General features: G+C 36.2%; 1 protein-coding gene across 5 annotated transcripts in view; it reads left to right on the top strand.

Moving 5' to 3' along the window:
* ldb2a (LIM domain binding 2a) overlaps window positions 1-18,958 on the top strand; it is a 233,687-nt gene that overhangs the window by 192,565 nt on the left and 22,164 nt on the right. For 2 of the 5 annotated variants that reach the window (XM_061891680.1, XM_061891676.1), the window contains one exon: window positions 2,739-2,879. In XM_061891680.1, the coding sequence (XP_061747664.1) occupies window positions 2,739-2,879 (141 nt within the window). The remainder of the gene's footprint in view (window positions 1-2,738; window positions 2,880-18,958) is intronic. The other 3 variants (XM_061891679.1, XM_061891678.1, XM_061891677.1) reach the window with 3 other exon arrangements.

The raw sequence follows: 18,958 nt of genomic DNA, 5'->3' as shown, positions 1-18,958 counted from the left end.
GATACTGCCCCTTGTATCCGTCCGTATGCATTATGATACCGCCCCTTGTATCTGTCTGTATGCATCATGATACCGCCTCTTGTATCAGTCTGTATGCATTATGATACTGCCCCTTGTATCCGTCTGTATGCATTATGATAATGCCCCCTTGTATCCGTCTGTTTATTATGATACCGCCCCTTGTATCCGTCTGTATTCAGTATGATACCGCCCCTTGTATCCGTCTGTATTCAGTATGATACCACACCTTGTATCCATCTGTATGCATTATGATACCGCCTCTTGTATCCGTCTCTATGCATCATGATACCGCCCCTTACATCCGTCTGTATGCATTACGATACCGCCCCTTGTATCCGTCTGTATGCATTCTGATACCGCCCCTTGTATCCGTCTGTATGCATTCTGATACCGCCCCTTGTATCCGTCTGTATGCATTATGATACCACCCCTTGTATCCGTCTGTATGCATCATGATACCGCCCCTTGTATCCGTCTCTATGAATCATGATACAGCCCCTTGTATCCGTCTGTATGCATCATGATACCGCCCCTTGTATCCGTCTGTAAGCATCATGATACCGCCCCTTGTATCCGACTGTATGCGTTATGATACTGCCCTTCGTATCCATCTGTATGCATTACGATACCGCCCCTTGTATCCGTCTGTATGCATTCTGATACCGCCCCTTGTATCCGTCTGTATGCATCATGATACCGCCCCTTGTATCCGTCTCTATGAATCATGATACCGCCCCTTGTATCCGTCTGTATGCATCATGATACCGCCCCTTGTATCCGTCTGTATGCATTATGATACCGCCCCTTGTATCCGTCTCTATGAATCATGATACAGCCCCTTGTATCCGTCTGTATGCATCATGATACCGCCCCTTGTATCCGTCTGTAAGCATCATGATACCGCCCCTTGTATCCGACTGTATGCGTTATGATACTGCCCTTCGTATCCATCTGTATGCATTACGATACCGCCCCTTGAATCCGTCTGTATGCATTCTGATACCGCCCCTTGTATCCGTCTGTATGCATCATGATACCGCCCCTTGTATCCGTCTCTATGAATCATGATACCGCCCCTTGTATCCGTCTGTATGCATCATGATACCGCCCCTTGTATCCGTCTGTATGCATTATGATACTGCCCTTCGTATCCATCTGTATGCATTACGATACCGCCCCTTGTATCCGTCTGTATGCATTCTGATACCGCTCCTTGTATCCGTCTGTATGCATTATGATACCGCCCCTTGTATCCGTCTGTATGCATTATGATACCGCCCCTTGTAACTGTCTGTATGCATTATGATGCCACACCTTGTATCCGTCTGTATGCATCATGATACCGCCCCTTGTATCCGTCTGAACGCATTATGATACTGCCCCTTGTATCCGTCTGTATTCATTATGATACCGCCCTTTGTATCCATCTGTTTGCATTATGATACCGTCCCTTATATCCGTCTGTATGCATTATGATACCGCCCCTTGTATCCATCTGTTTGCATTATGATACCACCCCTTGTATCCGTCTATATTTATTATGATAGCGCCCCTTGTATCCGTCTATATTTATTATGATATCGCCCCTTGTATCTGTCTGTTTGCATTATGATACCGCCCCTTGTTTCCATCTGTTTGCGTTGTGATACCGCCCCTTATATACATATGTATGCATTATGATACCGCCCCTTGTATCCGTCTATATTTATTATGATATTGCCCCTTGTATCTGTCTGTATTTATTATGATACCGCCCCTTGTATCCATCAGTATGCATCATGATATCGCCCCTTATATCGTCTGTTTGCATTATGATACTGCCCCTTGTATCCGTCTATATTTATTACGATATTGCCCCTTCTATCCATCAGTATGCATCATGATACCGCCCCTTGTATCCGTCTGTATGCATTATGATACCGCCCCTTGAATCCGTCTGTATGCATTATGATACCGCCCCTTGTATCCGTCTTAATTCATTATTGTATCTGTCTGTATGCATCATGATACCGCCCCTTGTATCCGTCTCTTTGCATCATGATACAGCCACTTGTGTCTGTCTGTATGCATCATGATACCGCCCCTTGTATCCGTCTGTATGCATTATGATACCGCCCCTTGTAACTGTCTGTATGCATTATGATGCCACACCTTGTATCCGTCTGTATGCATCATGATACCGCCCCTTGTATCCGTCTGAATGCATCATGATACCGCCCCTTGTATCCGTCTGAACGCATTATGATACTGCCCCTTGTATCCGTCTGTATTCATTATGATACCGCCCTTTGTATCCATCTGTTTGCATTATGATACCGTCCCTTATATCCGTCTGTATGCATTATGATACCGCCCCTTGTATCCATCTGTTTGCATTATGATACCACCCCTTATATCCGCCTGTATCCATTATGATACAGCCCCTTGTATCCGTCTATATTTATTATATCGCCCCTTGTATCCGTCTATATTTATTATGATACCGCCCCTTGTATCCGTCTGTATTCAGTATGATACCGCCCCTTGTATCCGTCTATATGCATCATGATACCGCCCCTTGTATCCGTCTGTTTGCATTATGATACCGCCCCTTGTATCCGTCTATATTTATTATGATACTGCCCCTCGTATCCATCAGTATGCATCATGATATCGCCTCTTGTATCTGTCAGTATGCATTATGGTCTCTGGCATGGCCTGTCTTTCTCTTTGCTGGTCGCGCCAAAGCTGAGCCCGCCCGACAGACCACCACCAAGAGGAGGAAACGAAAGAACTCCGCCAGCAGCGCCAACAGCGGCGTTGGCGCCGGCAAGAAGCGAAGCCCCGCCTCCAACTTCAGCCTCTCCAGTCAGGTACCTGTAAGCATCGACTCCACCTGGTTTGAATTTCCTCCTACCTTTTTTTCTGTCACTGCTATTGTTATTGTTGTGTAAACAACTCTTTGTCTTCTGTGTGCTTCGAAATGATCGTCTTTCATTTGAAACATGACAAGTCAAAATCATTGCGGCTGTAGGCGACCTCCAGAACTTATATTCAACTGAATAGACTGAAAAGACAAGATATTTAACGTTAAAACTGCTCAACTTTGTTGTTTTGCACAGATATTAGCTCATTTGGAATTTGATGCCTGCAACATGTTTTCAAAAAAGCTGGCACAAGTGGCAAAAAAGACTTAGAAAGTTGAGGAATGCCAATCAAACACTTATTTGGAACATCCCACAGGTGAACAGGCTAATTGGGAACAGGTGGGTGCCATGATTGGGTATAAAAGTCGTTCACAAACAAGGACGGGGGCGAGGGTCACCACTTTGTCGACAAACGCCCGAGCAAATTGTTTAAGAACAACATTTCTAAGCCAGCATTTGCAAGGAATTCAGGGATTTCACCATCTCCGCTCCGTAATATCATCAAAAGGTTCAGAGAATCTGGAGAAATCACTGATGATATTACGGACCTTGGATCCCTCAGGCGACACTGCATCAAAAAGCCACATCGGTGTGTAAAGGATATCACCACATGGGCTCAGGAACACTTCAGAAAACCACTCTCGGTATCTACAGTTGGTCCCTACAACTGTAAGTGTGAGTTAAAACTCCATTTTGCAAAACCACAGCCATTTATCAACAACACCCAGAAACACTTCACCCTCTCCGCTCCGTAATATCATCAACAGTTTCAGAGAATCTGGAGAAATCACTGATGATATTACACACCTTGTATCCCTCAGGCGGCACTGCATCAAAAAGCCACATCGGTGTGTAAAGGATATCACCACATGGGCTCAGGAACACTTCAGAAAACCACTCTCGGTATCTACAGTTGGTCCCTACAACTGTAAGTGCGAGTTAAAACTCCATTTTGCAAAACCACAGCCATTTATCAACAACACCCAGAAACACTTCACCATCTCCGCTCCGTAATATCATCAAAAGTTTCAGAGAATCTGGAGAAATCACTGATGATATTACGGACCTTGGATCCCTCAGGCGGCACTGCATCAAAAAGCCACATCGGTGTGTAAAGGATATCACCACATGGGCTCAGGAACACTTCAGAAAACCACTCTCGGTATCTACAGTTGGTCCCTACAACTGTAAGTGCGAGTTAAAACTCAATTTTGCAAAACCACAGCCATTTATCAACAACACCCAGAAACGCTTCGCTGGGCCTATAGCTCATCTAAGATGGACTGATGCAAAGTGTTCTGATGAGTCCACATTTCAAATGGTTTTCGGAATCTGTGGATGTCCTGTTCCCCGGAAAAAGAGGAAAAGAACCAGCCGGATTGTTCTAGGCGCAAAGTGTAAAAAGGCCGAATCTGTGATGGTATGGGGGTGTATTAGTGGCCAAGGTATGGGTAACTTACACATTTGTGAAGGCACCATTAATGCTGAAAGGTACATACAGGTTTTGGAGCAACACATGTTGCCATCCAAGCAACGTTATCATGGACGCCCCTGCTTATTTCAGCAAGACAATGCCAAGCCAAGTATGCCATTGAAAATGTGTGCTGCAATATGAAGCTTAAAATAGCAGAAAGGGAGACTGTTGAACAACTTAAGCTGTACATCAAGCAAGAATGGGAAATAATTCCACTTCAAAAATGTGTCTCCTCAGTTCCCAAACCTTTACACAGTGTTGTTAAAAGGAAAGGCCATGTAACACAGTGGTAAAAATGCCTTTTTTGCAATGTGTTGCTGCCATTAAATTCAAAGTTCATGAATACTTGGAAAAAATGACAAAAGTTTCTCAGTGTGAACATGAAAGGCCTACTGAAATGAGATTTCCCAGTGGATGATGATATTGATAGCGAAGAACTACAAAATATATATATATATATATAAGATAAAATAAAAAGCGACGGCTCCAGGCGTTTTAGATGTAATTAAACACATTTACTAGGATAATTCTGGAAGATCCCATATCTGCTTATTGTTTTAATAGTGTTTTAGTGAGGTTGTAAAGACATACCTGGAGGTCGGATGGCTGCGGTGAACAGGCAGTGTCTCAGAGAGAAGCTGAGGAGCCAAGCTCACAGCTGCCTTTTAAACATCTACTGCAGGAGGACGAATAATCCAATGATGTCTCCGGTAAGATGTATATATATCACAATTTTCCCATCCAAAAACATGCTGGTTGACATAGTGCAGGGGTCACCAACGTGGTGCCCGTAAGGACCAGATGAGTCGCCCGCTGGCCTGTTCTAAAAATAGCTCAAATAGCAGCACTTAGCAGTGAGCTGCCTCTATTTTTTTTATTGTATTTATTTACAAGCAAGCTGGTCTCGCTTTGCTCGACATTTTTAATTCTAAGAGAGACAAAACTCAAATAGAATTTGAAAATCCAAGAAAATAGTTTAAAGACTTGGTCTTCACTTGTTTAAATAAATTTATTTATTTCCGAAAGACAATTTTAGAGAAAAAATACAACCTTAAAAGTGATTTTAGGATTTTTAAACACAAATACCTTTTTACCTTTTAAATTCCTTCCTCTTCTTTCCTGACAATTTAAATCAATGTTCAAGTAAATGTATTTGTTTTATTGTAAAGAATAATAAATTAATTTTAATTTAATTCTTCATTTAAGCTCCTGTTTTTTCGACGAAGAATATTTGTGAAATATTTCTTGAAACTTATTATGATTAAAATTTTTAAAAAATATTCTGGCAAATCTAGAAAATCTTTAGAATCAAATTTAAATCTTATTTCAAAGTCATTTGAAGTTATTTTAAAATTTTTGTTCTGGAAAATCTAGAAGAAATAATGATTTGTCTTTGTTAGAAATATAGCTTGGTCCAATTTGTTATATATTCTAACAAAGTGCAGATTGGATTTTAACCTATTTAACACGTGTCATCAAAATTCTAAAAATTAATCTTAATCAGGAAAAATGACTAATGATGTTCCGTAAATTAGTTTTAAAAAATTTTCAAAAAAGATTCGAATTAGCTAGTTTTTCTCTTCATTTTTTTCGGTTGAATTTTGAATTTTAAAGAGTCGAAATTGAAGATAAACTATGTTTCAAAATTTAATTTTCATTTTTTTCCTGTTTTCTCCTCTTTTAAACCGTTCAATTAAGTGTTTTTTTCATCATTAATTCTCTACAAAAAACCTTCCGTAAAAGGAAAAAAAAAATGTACGACGGAATGACGGACAGAAATACCCATTTATATATATATATATATATATATATATATATATATATATATATATATATATATATATGGTGATGTTATGTGCAAGGTAACATTAGAACTACATTACCCAGCATGCAGTAGCCCAGTTTAGGTTGCAGAATGTAAACAAGCGACGGGATGTTTTTGATGAGCACGCTGTGGAGTGAACTTTAAGAACTCATCAACATATTCAACTCATCCTGGACATTCAAACTATCATTTTTACACATTTACCAAAATTCCAGGAATTCCCGTTTTTCGGTAACCTATTTCCACCCTTAAGTTCGACTACTCCTTTCACATTTTTCAACCCGTTTCAAACATTCCACCACCAAAATACTCCTCATATTCAGGACAACAACCAAGTTGATAAAGAAACTAGAAAAAAATCCTGGTTTTCCAGAAATTCCAGGAATTTTTCCAATTAAAAACTGTTATTACTTTAACATTTCTTGACCGATTTAAACAATTCCAACACCAACCAATTCAACTCATTCGGGACATTCATGCTTCTAATCATCTTCCAAAAAATTACACTTTTTCCCAAAATTCGAAGATTTCCAGGAAGTTACTATTGGAAAAATAGGAATTTTTCCAAGATGAAGAATTCCCACATTTTTCAACCTATTCAAATCATTCCAACATCATCAACATATTCAACTCATCCTGGACATTCAAACTATCATTTTTACACATTAATCAAATTTCCAGGAATTACCGTTTTTGGGAATCTATTTCCACCCTTAAGTTCGACTACTCCTTTCACATTTTTCAACCCATTTCAACGATTCCACCGTCAAAACACTCCTCATATTCAGGACAACAACCAAGTTGGTAAAGAAACTAGAAAAAAAATCCTGGTTTTCCAGAAATTCCAAGAATTTTCCAATTAAAAACTGTTACTACTTCAACATTTTTTGACCAATTTAAACAATTCCAACACCAACCAATTCAACTCATTCAGGACATTCATGCTTCTAATCATTTTCCAAATATGTACTATCTTACTATCTTCCCAAAATTCGAAAATTTCCAGGAAGTTACTATTGAAAAATAGCAATTTTTTCCAAGTAGCACAATTCCCACATTTTTCAACCTATTCAAAGCATTCCAACATCATCAACATATTCAACTCATCCTGGACATTCAAACTATCATTTTTACACATTAACCAAAATTCCAGGAATTCACATTTTTTGGTAACCTATTTCCACCCTTAAGTTCGACTACTCCTTTCACATTTTTCAACCCATTTCAACAGTTCCACCATCAAAACACTCCTCATATTCAGGACAACAACCAAGTTGGTAAAGAAACTAGAAAAAATCCTGGTCTTCCAGAAATTCCAGGAATTTTTCCAATTAAAAACTGTTACTACTTCAACATTTCTTGACCGATTTAAACAATTCCAACACCAACCAATTCAGCTCATTCAGGACATTAATACTTGTAATGATCTTCCAAAAAATTACTATTTTTCCCAAAATTCGCTAATTTCCAGGAAGTTACCATTGAGAAATGGGAAATGTTCCCAAGTTGCACAATTCCCACATTCTTCAACCTATTCAAAGCATTCCAACATCATCAACATATTCAACTTATCTTGGACATTCAAACTATCATTTTTACACATTAATCAAATTTCCAGGAATTCCCGTTTTTGGGAATCTATTTCCACTCATAAGTTCGACTACTCCTTTCACATTTTCAACCTGTTGAACAGTTTCTCTGTCAAAACACTCCTCATATTCAGGAAAACAACCAAGTTGGTAAAGAAACTAGAAAAAAATCCTGGTTTTCCAGAAATTCCAGGATTTTTCCAATTAAAAACTGTTACTACTTCAACATTTCTTGACCGATTTAAACATTTCCAACACCAACCAATTCAGTTCATTCAGGACATTCATGCTTCTAATCATCTTCCAAAAAATTACGCTTTTTCCCAAAATTCGAAAATTTCCAGGAAGTTACTATTGGAAAAATAGGAATTTTTTCCAAGTTGCACAATTTCCACATTTTTCAACCAATTCAAAGCATTCCAACATCATCAACATATTCAACTCATCTTGGACATTCAAACTATCATTTTTACACATTAACCAAAATTCCAGGAATATCCGTTTTTCGGTAACCTATTTCCACCCTTAAGTTCGACTACTCCTTTCACATTGTTCAACCCATTTCAACCATTCCACCGTCAAAACACTCCTCATATTCAGGACAACAACCAAGTTGGTAAAGGAACTAGGAAAAAAATCCCTCGTTTTCCAGAAATTCCAGGAATTTTTCCAATTAAAACTGTTACTACTTCAACATTTCTTGACCGATTTAAACAATTCCAACACCAACCAATTCAGCTCATTCAGGACATTAATACTTGTAATGATCTTCCAAAAAATTACTATTTTTCCCAAAATTCGCTAATTTCCAGGAAGTTACCATTGAGAAATGGGAAATGTTCCCAAGTTGCACAATTCCCACATTCTTCAACCTATTCAAAGCATTCCAACATCATCAACATATTCAACTTATCTTGGACATTCAAACTATCATTTTTACACATTAATCAAATTTCCAGGAATTCCCGTTTTTGGGAATCTATTTCCACTCATAAGTTCGACTACTCCTTTCACATTTTCAACCTGTTGAACAGTTTCTCTGTCAAAACACTCCTCATATTCAGGAAAACAACCAAGTTGGTAAAGAAACTAGAAAAAAATCCTGGTTTTCCAGAAATTCCAGGATTTTTCCAATTAAAAACTGTTACTACTTCAACATTTCTTGACCGATTTAAACATTTCCAACACCAACCAATTCAGTTCATTCAGGACATTCATGCTTCTAATCATCTTCCAAAAAATTACGCTTTTTCCCAAAATTCGAAAATTTCCAGGAAGTTACTATTGGAAAAATAGGAATTTTTTCCAAGTTGCACAATTTCCACATTTTTCAACCAATTCAAAGCATTCCAACATCATCAACATATTCAACTCATCTTGGACATTCAAACTATCATTTTTACACATTAACCAAAATTCCAGGAATATCCGTTTTTCGGTAACCTATTTCCACCCTTAAGTTCGACTACTCCTTTCACATTTTTCAACCCGTTTCCACAGTTCCACCATCTAAACACTCCTCATATTCAGGACAACAACCAAGTTGGTAAAGGAACTAGGAAAAAAATCCCTCGTTTTCCAGAAATTCCAGGAATTTTTCCAATTAAAACTGTTACTACTTCAACATTTCTTGACCGATTTAAACAATTCCAACACCAACCAATTCAGCTCATTCAGGACATTAATACTTGTAATGATCTTCCAAAAAATTACTATTTTTCCCAAAATTCGCTAATTTCCAGGAAGTTACCATTGAGAAATGGGACATTTTCCCAAGTTGCACAATTCCCACATTCTTCAACCTATTCAAAGCATTCCAACATCATCAACATATTCAACTTATCTTGGACATTCAAACTATCATTTTTACACATTAATCAAATTTCCAGGAATTCCCGTTTTTGGGAATCTATTTCCACTCATAAGTTCGACTACTCCTTTCACATTTTCAACCTGTTGAACAGTTTCTCTGTCAAAACACTCCTCATATTCAGGAAAACAACCAAGTTGGTAAAGAAACTAGAAAAAAATCCTGGTTTTCCAGAAATTCCAGGATTTTTCCAATTAAAAACTGTTACTACTTCAACATTTCTTGACCGATTTAAACATTTCCAACACCAACCAATTCAGTTCATTCAGGACATTCATGCTTCTAATCATTTTCAAAAAATCCTTATTTTCCTAAAATTCCCACATTTCCAGGAAGTTCCCATTGAAATGAATGGGACTTGTTCCCAAGTTGCACAATTCCCACATTCTTCAACCTATTCAAAGCATTCCAACATCATCAACATATTCATCTCATCTTGGACATTCAAACTATCATTTTTACACATTCATCAAATTTCCAGGAATTCACGTTTTTTAGTAACCTATTTCCACCCTTAAGTTCGACTACTCCTTTGACGTTTTTAAACCCGTTTCAACAGTTCCACCTTCAAAACACTCCTCATATTCAGGACAAAATCCAAGTTGGTAAAGGAACTAAAAAAAATCATTTTTTCCAGAAATTCCTGGAATTTTTCCAATTAAAAACTGTTACTACTTCAACATTTCTTGACCGATTTAAACAATTCCAACACCAACCAATTCAGCTCATTCAGGACATTCATGCTTCTAATCATTTTCAAAAAAATTACGCTTTTTCCCAAAATTCCAAAATTTCCAGGAAGTTACTATGGGACAAATAGGAATTTTTTCCAAGTTGCACAATTCCCCACATTTTTCAACTGATTCAAAGCATTCCAACATATTCAACTCATCTTGGACATTCAAACTATCATTTTTACACATTAACCAAATTTCCAGGAATTCCCGTTTTTTGGTAACCTATTTCCACCCTTAAGTTCGACTACTCCTTTCACATTTTTCAACCTGTTTCAACAATTCCACCTTCAAAACGCTCCTCATATTCAGGACAAAAAACTATTTGGTAAAGGAACCAAAAAAAGTCCTGTTTTTTTCCCAAAATTCCAGGATTTTTTTCAATTAAAAACTGTTACTACTTCAACATTTCTTGACCGATTTAAACAATTCAAATTCAGCTCATTCAGGACATTCATGCTTCTAATCATTTTCAAAAAATTATGCTTTTCCCAAAATTCCCAAATTTCCAGGAAGTTACTATTGAAACAAATAAGATATTTTTCCAAGTTGCACAATTCCCACATTTTTCAACCTATTCAAAGCATTCCAACATCATCAACATATTCAACTCATCCTGGACATTCAAACTACCATTTTTACACATAAACCAAAATTCCAGGAATTCACATTTTTTGGTAACCTATTTCCACCCTTAAGTTCGACTACTCCTTTCACATTTTTCAACCCATTTCAACAGTTCCACCGTCAAAACACTCCTCATATTCAGGACAACAACCAAGTTGGTAAAGAAACTAGAAAAAAATCCTGGTCTTCCAGAAATTCCAGGAATTTTTCCAATTAAAAACTGTTACTACTTCAACATTTCTTGACCGATTGAAACAATTCCAAAACCAACCAATTCAGCTCATTCAGGATATTCATGAAAAAACAAAAATCCTGCTTTTCCCAAAATTCCCAAATTTCCAGGAAGTTACCATTGAGAAATGGGAAATTTTTCCAAGTTGCACAATTCCCACATTCTTCAACCTATTCAAAGCATTCCAACATCAACAACATATTCAACTCATCTTGGACATTCAAACTATCATTTTTACACATTCATCAAATTCCCAGGAATTCACGTTTTTTAGTAACCTATTTCCACTCATAAGTTCGACTACTCCTTTGACGTTTTTAAACCCGTTTCAACAGTTCCTCCTTCAAAACACTCCTCATATTCAGGACAAAATCCAAGTTGGTAAAGGAACTAAAATAATTCATTTTTTCCAGAAATTCCAGGAATTTTTCCAATTAAAAACTGTTACTACTTCAACATTTCTTGACCGATTTAAACAATTCCAACACCAACCAATTCAGCTCATTCAGGACATTCATGCTTCTAATCATTTTCAAAAAAATTACGCTTTTTCCCAAAATTCCAAAATTTCCAGGAAGTTACTATGGGAAAAATAGGAATTTTTACCAAGTTGCACAATTCCCCACATTTTTCAACTGATTCAAAGCATTCCAACATATTCAACTCATCCTGGACATTCAAACTATCATTTTTACACATTAACCAAATTTCCAGGAATTCCCGTTTTTTGGTAACCTATTTCCACCCTTAAGTTCGACTACTCCTTTCACATTTTTCAACCTGTTTCAACAGTTCCACCGTCAAAACGCTCCTCATATTCAGGACAAAAAACTATTTGGTAAAGGAACCAAAAAAAATCCTGTTTTTTCCACAAATTCCAGGATTTTTTTCAATTAAAAACTGTTACTACTTCAACATTTCTTGACCGATTTAAACAATTCAAATTCAGCTCATTCAGGACATTCATGCTTCTAATCATTTTCAAAAAATTATGCTTTTCCCAAAATTCCCAAATTTCCAGGAAGTTACTATTGAAACAAATAAAATATTTTTCCAAGTTGCACAATTCCCACATTTTTCAACCTATTCAAAGCATTCCAACATCATCAACATATTCAACTCATCCTGGACATTCAAACTATCATTTTTACACATTAACCAAAATTCCAGGAATTCCCGTTTTTTGGGAATCTATTTCCACTCGTAAGTTCGACTACTCCTTTCACATTTTTCAACACATTTCAACAGTTCCACCATCAAAACACTCCTCATATTCAGGACAACAACCAAGTTGGTAAAGAAACTAGAAAAAAATCCTGGTCTTCCAGAAATTCCAGGAATTTTTCCAATTAAAAACTGTTACTACTTCAACATTTCTTGACCGATTTAAACAATTCCAACACCAACCAATTCAGCTCATTCAGGACATTAATACTTGTAATGATCTTCCAAAAAATTACTATTTTTCCCAAAATTCGCTAATTTCCAGGAAGTTACCATTGAGAAATGGGAAATTTTCCCAAGTTGCACAATTCCCACATTCTTCAACCTATTCAAAGCATTCCAACACCATCAACATATTCAACTTATCTTTGACATTCAAACTATCATTTTTACACATTATTCAAATTTCCAGGAATTCCCGTTTTTGGGAATCTATTTCCACTCATAAGTTCGACTACTCCTTTCACATTTTCAACCTGTTGAACAGTTTCTCTGTCAAAACACTCCTCATATTCAGGAAAACAACCAAGTTGGTAAAGAAACTAGAAAAAAATCCTGGTTTTCCAGAAATTCCAGGATTTTTCCAATTAAAAACTGTTACTACTTCAACATTTCTTGACCGATTTAAACAATTCCAACACCAACCATTTCAGCTCATTCAGGACATTCATGCTTCTAATCATTTTCAAAAAAGTACGCTTTTCCCAAAATTCGCAAATTTCCAGGAAGTTGCTATTGAAAAATAGGAATTTTTCTCCAACTTGCACATTTCCCACATTCTTCAACCTATTCAAAGCATTCAAACATCATCAACATATTCAACTCATCCTGGACATTCAAACTATCATTTTTACACATTCATCAAATTTCCAGGAGTTCCTGTTTTTTGGTAACCTATTTCCACCCTTAAGTTCGACTACTCCTTTCACATTTTTCAACCCATTTCAACAGTTCCACCGTCAAAACACTCCTCATATTCAGGACAACAACCAAGTTGGTAAAGAAACTAGAAAAAAATCCTGGTTTTGCAGAAATTCCAGGATTTTTTCCAATTAAAAACTGTTACTACTTCAACATTTCTTGACCGATTTAAACAATTCCAACACCAACCATTTCAGCTCATTCAGGACATTCATGCTTCTAATCATTTTCAAAAAAGTACGCTTTTCCCAAAATTCGCAAATTTCCAGGAAGTTGCTATTGAAAAATAGGAATTTTTCTCCAACTTGCACATTTCCCACATTCTTCAACCTATTCAAAGCATTCAAACATCATCAACATATTCAACTCATCCTGGACATTCAAACTATCATTTTTACACATTCATCAAATTTCCAGGAGTTCCTGTTTTTTGGTAACCTATTTCCACCCTTAAGTTCGACTACTCCTTTCACATTTTTCAACCCATTTCAACAGTTCCACCGTCAAAACACTCCTCATATTCAGGACAACAACCAAGTTGGTAAAGAAACTAGAAAAAAATCCTGGTTTTGCAGAAATTCCAGGATTTTTTCCAATTAAAAACTGTTACTACTTCAACATTTCTTGACCGATTTAAACAATTCCAACACCAACCAATTCAGCTCATTCAGGACATTCATGCTTCTTTTCCCAAAATTTGCAAATTTCCAGGAAGTTCCTATTGAAATGAATGAGACATGTTTCCAAGTTGCACAATTCCCACATTCTTCAACCTGTTTTTTTGGTAACCTATTTTTATGTTTTCACCAAAATTGGTAAAGAAACAAGAAAAATTCCTGGTTTTCCAGAAATTCCAGGAATTTTCCAATTAAAAACTGTTACTACTTCAACATTCCTTGACCAATTTAAACAATTCCAACACCAACCAATTCAGCTCATTCAGGATATTCATTAAAAAATCCTGCTTTTCCCCAAATTCCCAAATTTCCAGGAAGTTTGCATTAAAATGAATGAGACATTTTTCCAAGTAGCACAATTCCCACATTTTTCCACCTATTCAAATCATTCCAACATCATCAACATATTCAACTCATCTTGGACATTCAAACTATCATTTTTACACATTAACCAAATTTCCAGGAATTCCCGTTTTTTGGTAACCTATTTCCACCCTTAAGTTCGACTACCCCTTTCACATTTTCAACCAGTTTCAATCGTTCCACCGTCAAAACACTCCTCATATTCAGGAAAACAACCAAGTTGGTAAAGGAACTAGGAAAAAAATCCCTAAATTTCCAGAAATTCTAGGAATTTTTTCCAATTAAAAACTGTTACTACTTCAACTTTTCTTGACCGATTTAAACAATTCCAACACCAACCAATTCAGCTCATTCAGGACATTCATGTTTCTTTTCCCAAAAATCGCAAATTTCCAGGAAGTTCCTATTGAAATGAATGAGACATGTTTCCAAGTTGCACAATTCCCACATTTTTCAACCTATTCAAAGAATTCCAACATCATCAACATATTCAACTCATCCTGGACATTCAAACTATCATTTTTACACATTAACCAAAATTCCAGGAATTCCCGTTTTTTGGTAACCTATTTCCACCCTTAAGTTCGACTACTCCTTTCACATTTTTCAACCCATTTCAACAGTTCCACCGTCAAAACACTCCTCATATTCAGGACAACAACCAAGTTGGTAAAGAAACTAGAAAAAAATCCTGGTCTTCCAGAAATTCCAGGAATTTTTCCAATTAAAAACTGTTACTACTTCAACATTTCTTGACCGATTTAAACAATTCCAACACCAACCAATTCAGCTCATTCAGGACATTAATACTTGTAATGATCTTCCAAAAAATTACTATTTTTCCCAAAATTCGCTAATTTCCAGGAAGTTACCATTGAGAAATGGGAAATTTTCCCAAGTTGCACAATTCCCACATTCTTCAACCTATTCAAAGCATTCCAACACCATCAACATATTCAACTTATCTTGGACATTCAAACTATCATTTTTACGCATTATTCAAATTTCCAGGAATTCCCGTTTTTGGGAATCTATTTCCACTCATAAGTTCGACTACTCCTTTCACATTTTCAACCTGTTGAACAGTTTCTCTGTCAAAACACTCCTCATATTCAGGAAAACAACCAAGTTGGTAAAGAAACTAGAAAAAAATCCTGGTTTTCCAGAAATTCCAGGATTTTTCCAATTAAAAACTGTTACTAATTCAACATTTCTTGACCGATTTAAACAATTCCAACACCAACCAATTCAGTTCATTCAGGACATTCATGCTTCTAATCATTTTCAAAAAATCCTTATTTTCCTAAAATTCCCACATTTCCAGGAAGTTCCCATTGAAATGAATGGGACTTGTTCCCAAGTTGCACAATTCCCACATTCTTCAACCTATTCAAAGCATTCCAACATCATCAACATATTCAACTCATCTTGGACATTCAAACTATCATTTTTACACATTCATCAAATTTCCAGGAATTCACGTTTTTTAGTAACCTATTTCCACCCTTAAGTTCGACTACTCCTTTGACGTTTTTAAACCCGTTTCAACAGTTCCTCCTTCAAAACACTCCTCATATTCAGGACAAAATCCAAGTTGGTAAAGGAACTAAAAAAATGCATTTTTTCCAGAAATTCTAGGAATGTTTCCAATTAAAAACTGTTACTACTTCAACATTTCTTGACCAATTTAAACAATTCCAACACCAACCAATTCAACTCATTCAGGACATTCATGCTTCTAATCATCTTCCAAAAAATTACGCTTTTTCCCAAAATTCGAAAATTTCCAGGAAGTTACTATTGGAAAAATAGGAATTTTTTCCAATTCCCACATTTTTCAACCTATTAAAAGCATTCCAACATCATCAACATATTCAACTCATCCTGGACATTCAAACTACCATTTTTACACATTCATCAAAATTCCAGGAATTCCCGTTTTTTGGTAACCTATTTCCACCTTTAAGTTCGACTACTCCTTTCACATTTTTCAACACATTTCAACAGTTCCACCGTCAAAACACTCCTCATATTCAGGAAAACAACCAAGTTGGTAAAGGAACTAGGAAAAAAATCCCTCGTTTTCCAGAAATTCTAGGAATTTTTCCAATTAAAAATTGTTACTACTTCAACATTTCTTGACCAATTTAAACATTTCCAACACCAACCAATTCAACTCATTCAGGACATTCATGCTTCTAATCATTTTCCAAAAATGTACTATCTTCCCAAAATTCGAAAATTTCCAGGAAGTTACTATTGAAAAATAGCAATTTTTTCCAAGTTGCACAATTCCCACATTTTTCAACCTATTCAAAGCATTCCAACATCATCAACATATTCAACTCATCCTGGACATTCAAACTACCATTTTTACACATAAACCAAAATTCCAGGAATTCACATTTTTTGGTAACCTATTTCCACCCTTAAGTTCGACTACTCCTTTCACATTTTTCAACCCATTTCAACAGTTCCACCGTCAAAACACTCCTCATATTCAGGACAACAACCAAGTTGGTAAAGAAACTAGAAAAAAATCCTGGTCTTCCAGAAATTCCAGGAATTTTTCCAATTAAAAACTGTTACTACTTCAACATTTCTTGACCGATTGAAACAATTCCAAAACCAACCAATTCAGCTCATTCAGGATATTCATGAAAAAACAAAAATCCTGCTTTTCCCAAAATTCCCAAATTTCCAGGAAGTTACCATTGAGAAATGGGAAATTTTTCCAAGTTGCACAATTCCCACATTCTTCAACCTATTCAAAGCATTCCAACATCATCAACATATTCAACTCATCTTGGACATTCAAACTATCATTTTTACACATTCATCAAATTTCCAGGAATTCAAGTTTTTTAGTAACCTATTTCCACCCTAAAATTTGACTACTCCTTTCACTTTTTTCAACCCATTTCAACCATTCCCCGTCAAAACACTCCTCATATTCAGGACAACAACCAAGTTGGTAAAGAAACTAGAAAAAAATCCTGGTTTTCCAGAAATTCCAGGATTTTTTCAATTAAAAACTGTTACTACTTCAACGTTCCTTGACCGATTTAAACAATCCCAACACCAACCAATTCAGCTCATTCAGGACATTCATGCTTCTAATCATCTTCCAAAAAATTACGCTTTTTCCCAAAATTCGAAAATTTCCAGGAAGTTACCATTGAGAAATGGGAAATTTTTCCAAGTTGCACAATTCCCACATTCTTCAACATATTCAAAGCATTCCAACATCATCAACATATTCAACTCATCCTGGACATTCAAACTATAATTTTTACACATTAACTAAAATTCCAGGAATTCCCGCTTTTCGGTAACCTATTTCCACCCTTAAGTTCGACTATTCCTTTCACATTGTTCAACCCATTTCAACCATTCCACCGTCAAAACACTCCTCATATTCAGGAAAACAACCAAGTTGGTAAAGAAACTAGAAAAAAATCCTGGTTTTCCAGAAATTCCAGGAATTTTTCAATGAAAAACTGTTACTACGTCAAAAATTTTTGACCAATTTAAACAATTCCAACACCAACCAATTCAGCTCATTCAGGACATTCATGCTTCTAATCATTTTCAAAAAAATCCTTATTTTCCTAAAATTCCCAAATTTCCAGGAAGTTCCCATTGAAATGAATGAGACATGTTTCCAAGTTGCACAATTCCCACATTCTTCAACATATTCAAATCATTCCAACATCATCAACATATTCAACTCATCCTGGACATTCAAACTATCATTTTTACACATTAACCAAAATTCCAGGAATTCCCGTTTTTTGGTAACCTATTTCCACCCTTAAGTTCGACTACCCCTTTCACATTTTTCAACCCATTTCAACAGTTCCACCGTCAAAACACTCCTCATATTCAGGACAACAACCAAGTTGGTAAAGGAACTCGGAAAAAAATCCCTAAATTTCCAGAAATTCTAGGAATTTTCCAATTAAAAACTGTTACTACTTCAACATTTCTTGACCAATTTAAACAATTCCAACACCAACCAATTCAGCTCATTCAGGACATTCATGCTTCTAATCATTTTCAAAAAATCCTTATTTTCCTAAAATTCCCACATTTCCAGGAAGTTCCCATTGAAATGAATGGGACTTGTTCCCAAGTTGCACAATTCCCACATTCTTAAACCTATTCAAAGCATTCCAACATCATCAACATATTCAACTCATCTTGGACATTCAAACTATCATTTTTACACATTCATCAAATTCCCAGGAATTCACGTTTTTTAGTAACCTATTTCCACTCATAAGTTCGACTACTCCTTTGACGTTTTTAAACCCGTTTCAACAGTTCCTCCTTCAAAACACTCCTCATATTCAGGACAAAATCCAAGTTGGTAAAGGAACTAAAATAATTCATTTTTTCCAGAAATTCCAGGAATTTTTCCAATTAAAAACTGTTACTACTTCAACATTTCTTGACCGATTTAAACAATTCCAACACCAACCAATTCAGCTCA

This window comes from Nerophis ophidion, linkage group LG29, assembly GCF_033978795.1.
Source record: "Nerophis ophidion isolate RoL-2023_Sa linkage group LG29, RoL_Noph_v1.0, whole genome shotgun sequence".
NCBI classification, from domain to species: Eukaryota; Metazoa; Chordata; class Actinopteri; order Syngnathiformes; family Syngnathidae; genus Nerophis; species Nerophis ophidion.
This window is presented reverse-complemented; position numbering and strand designations above follow the sequence as displayed.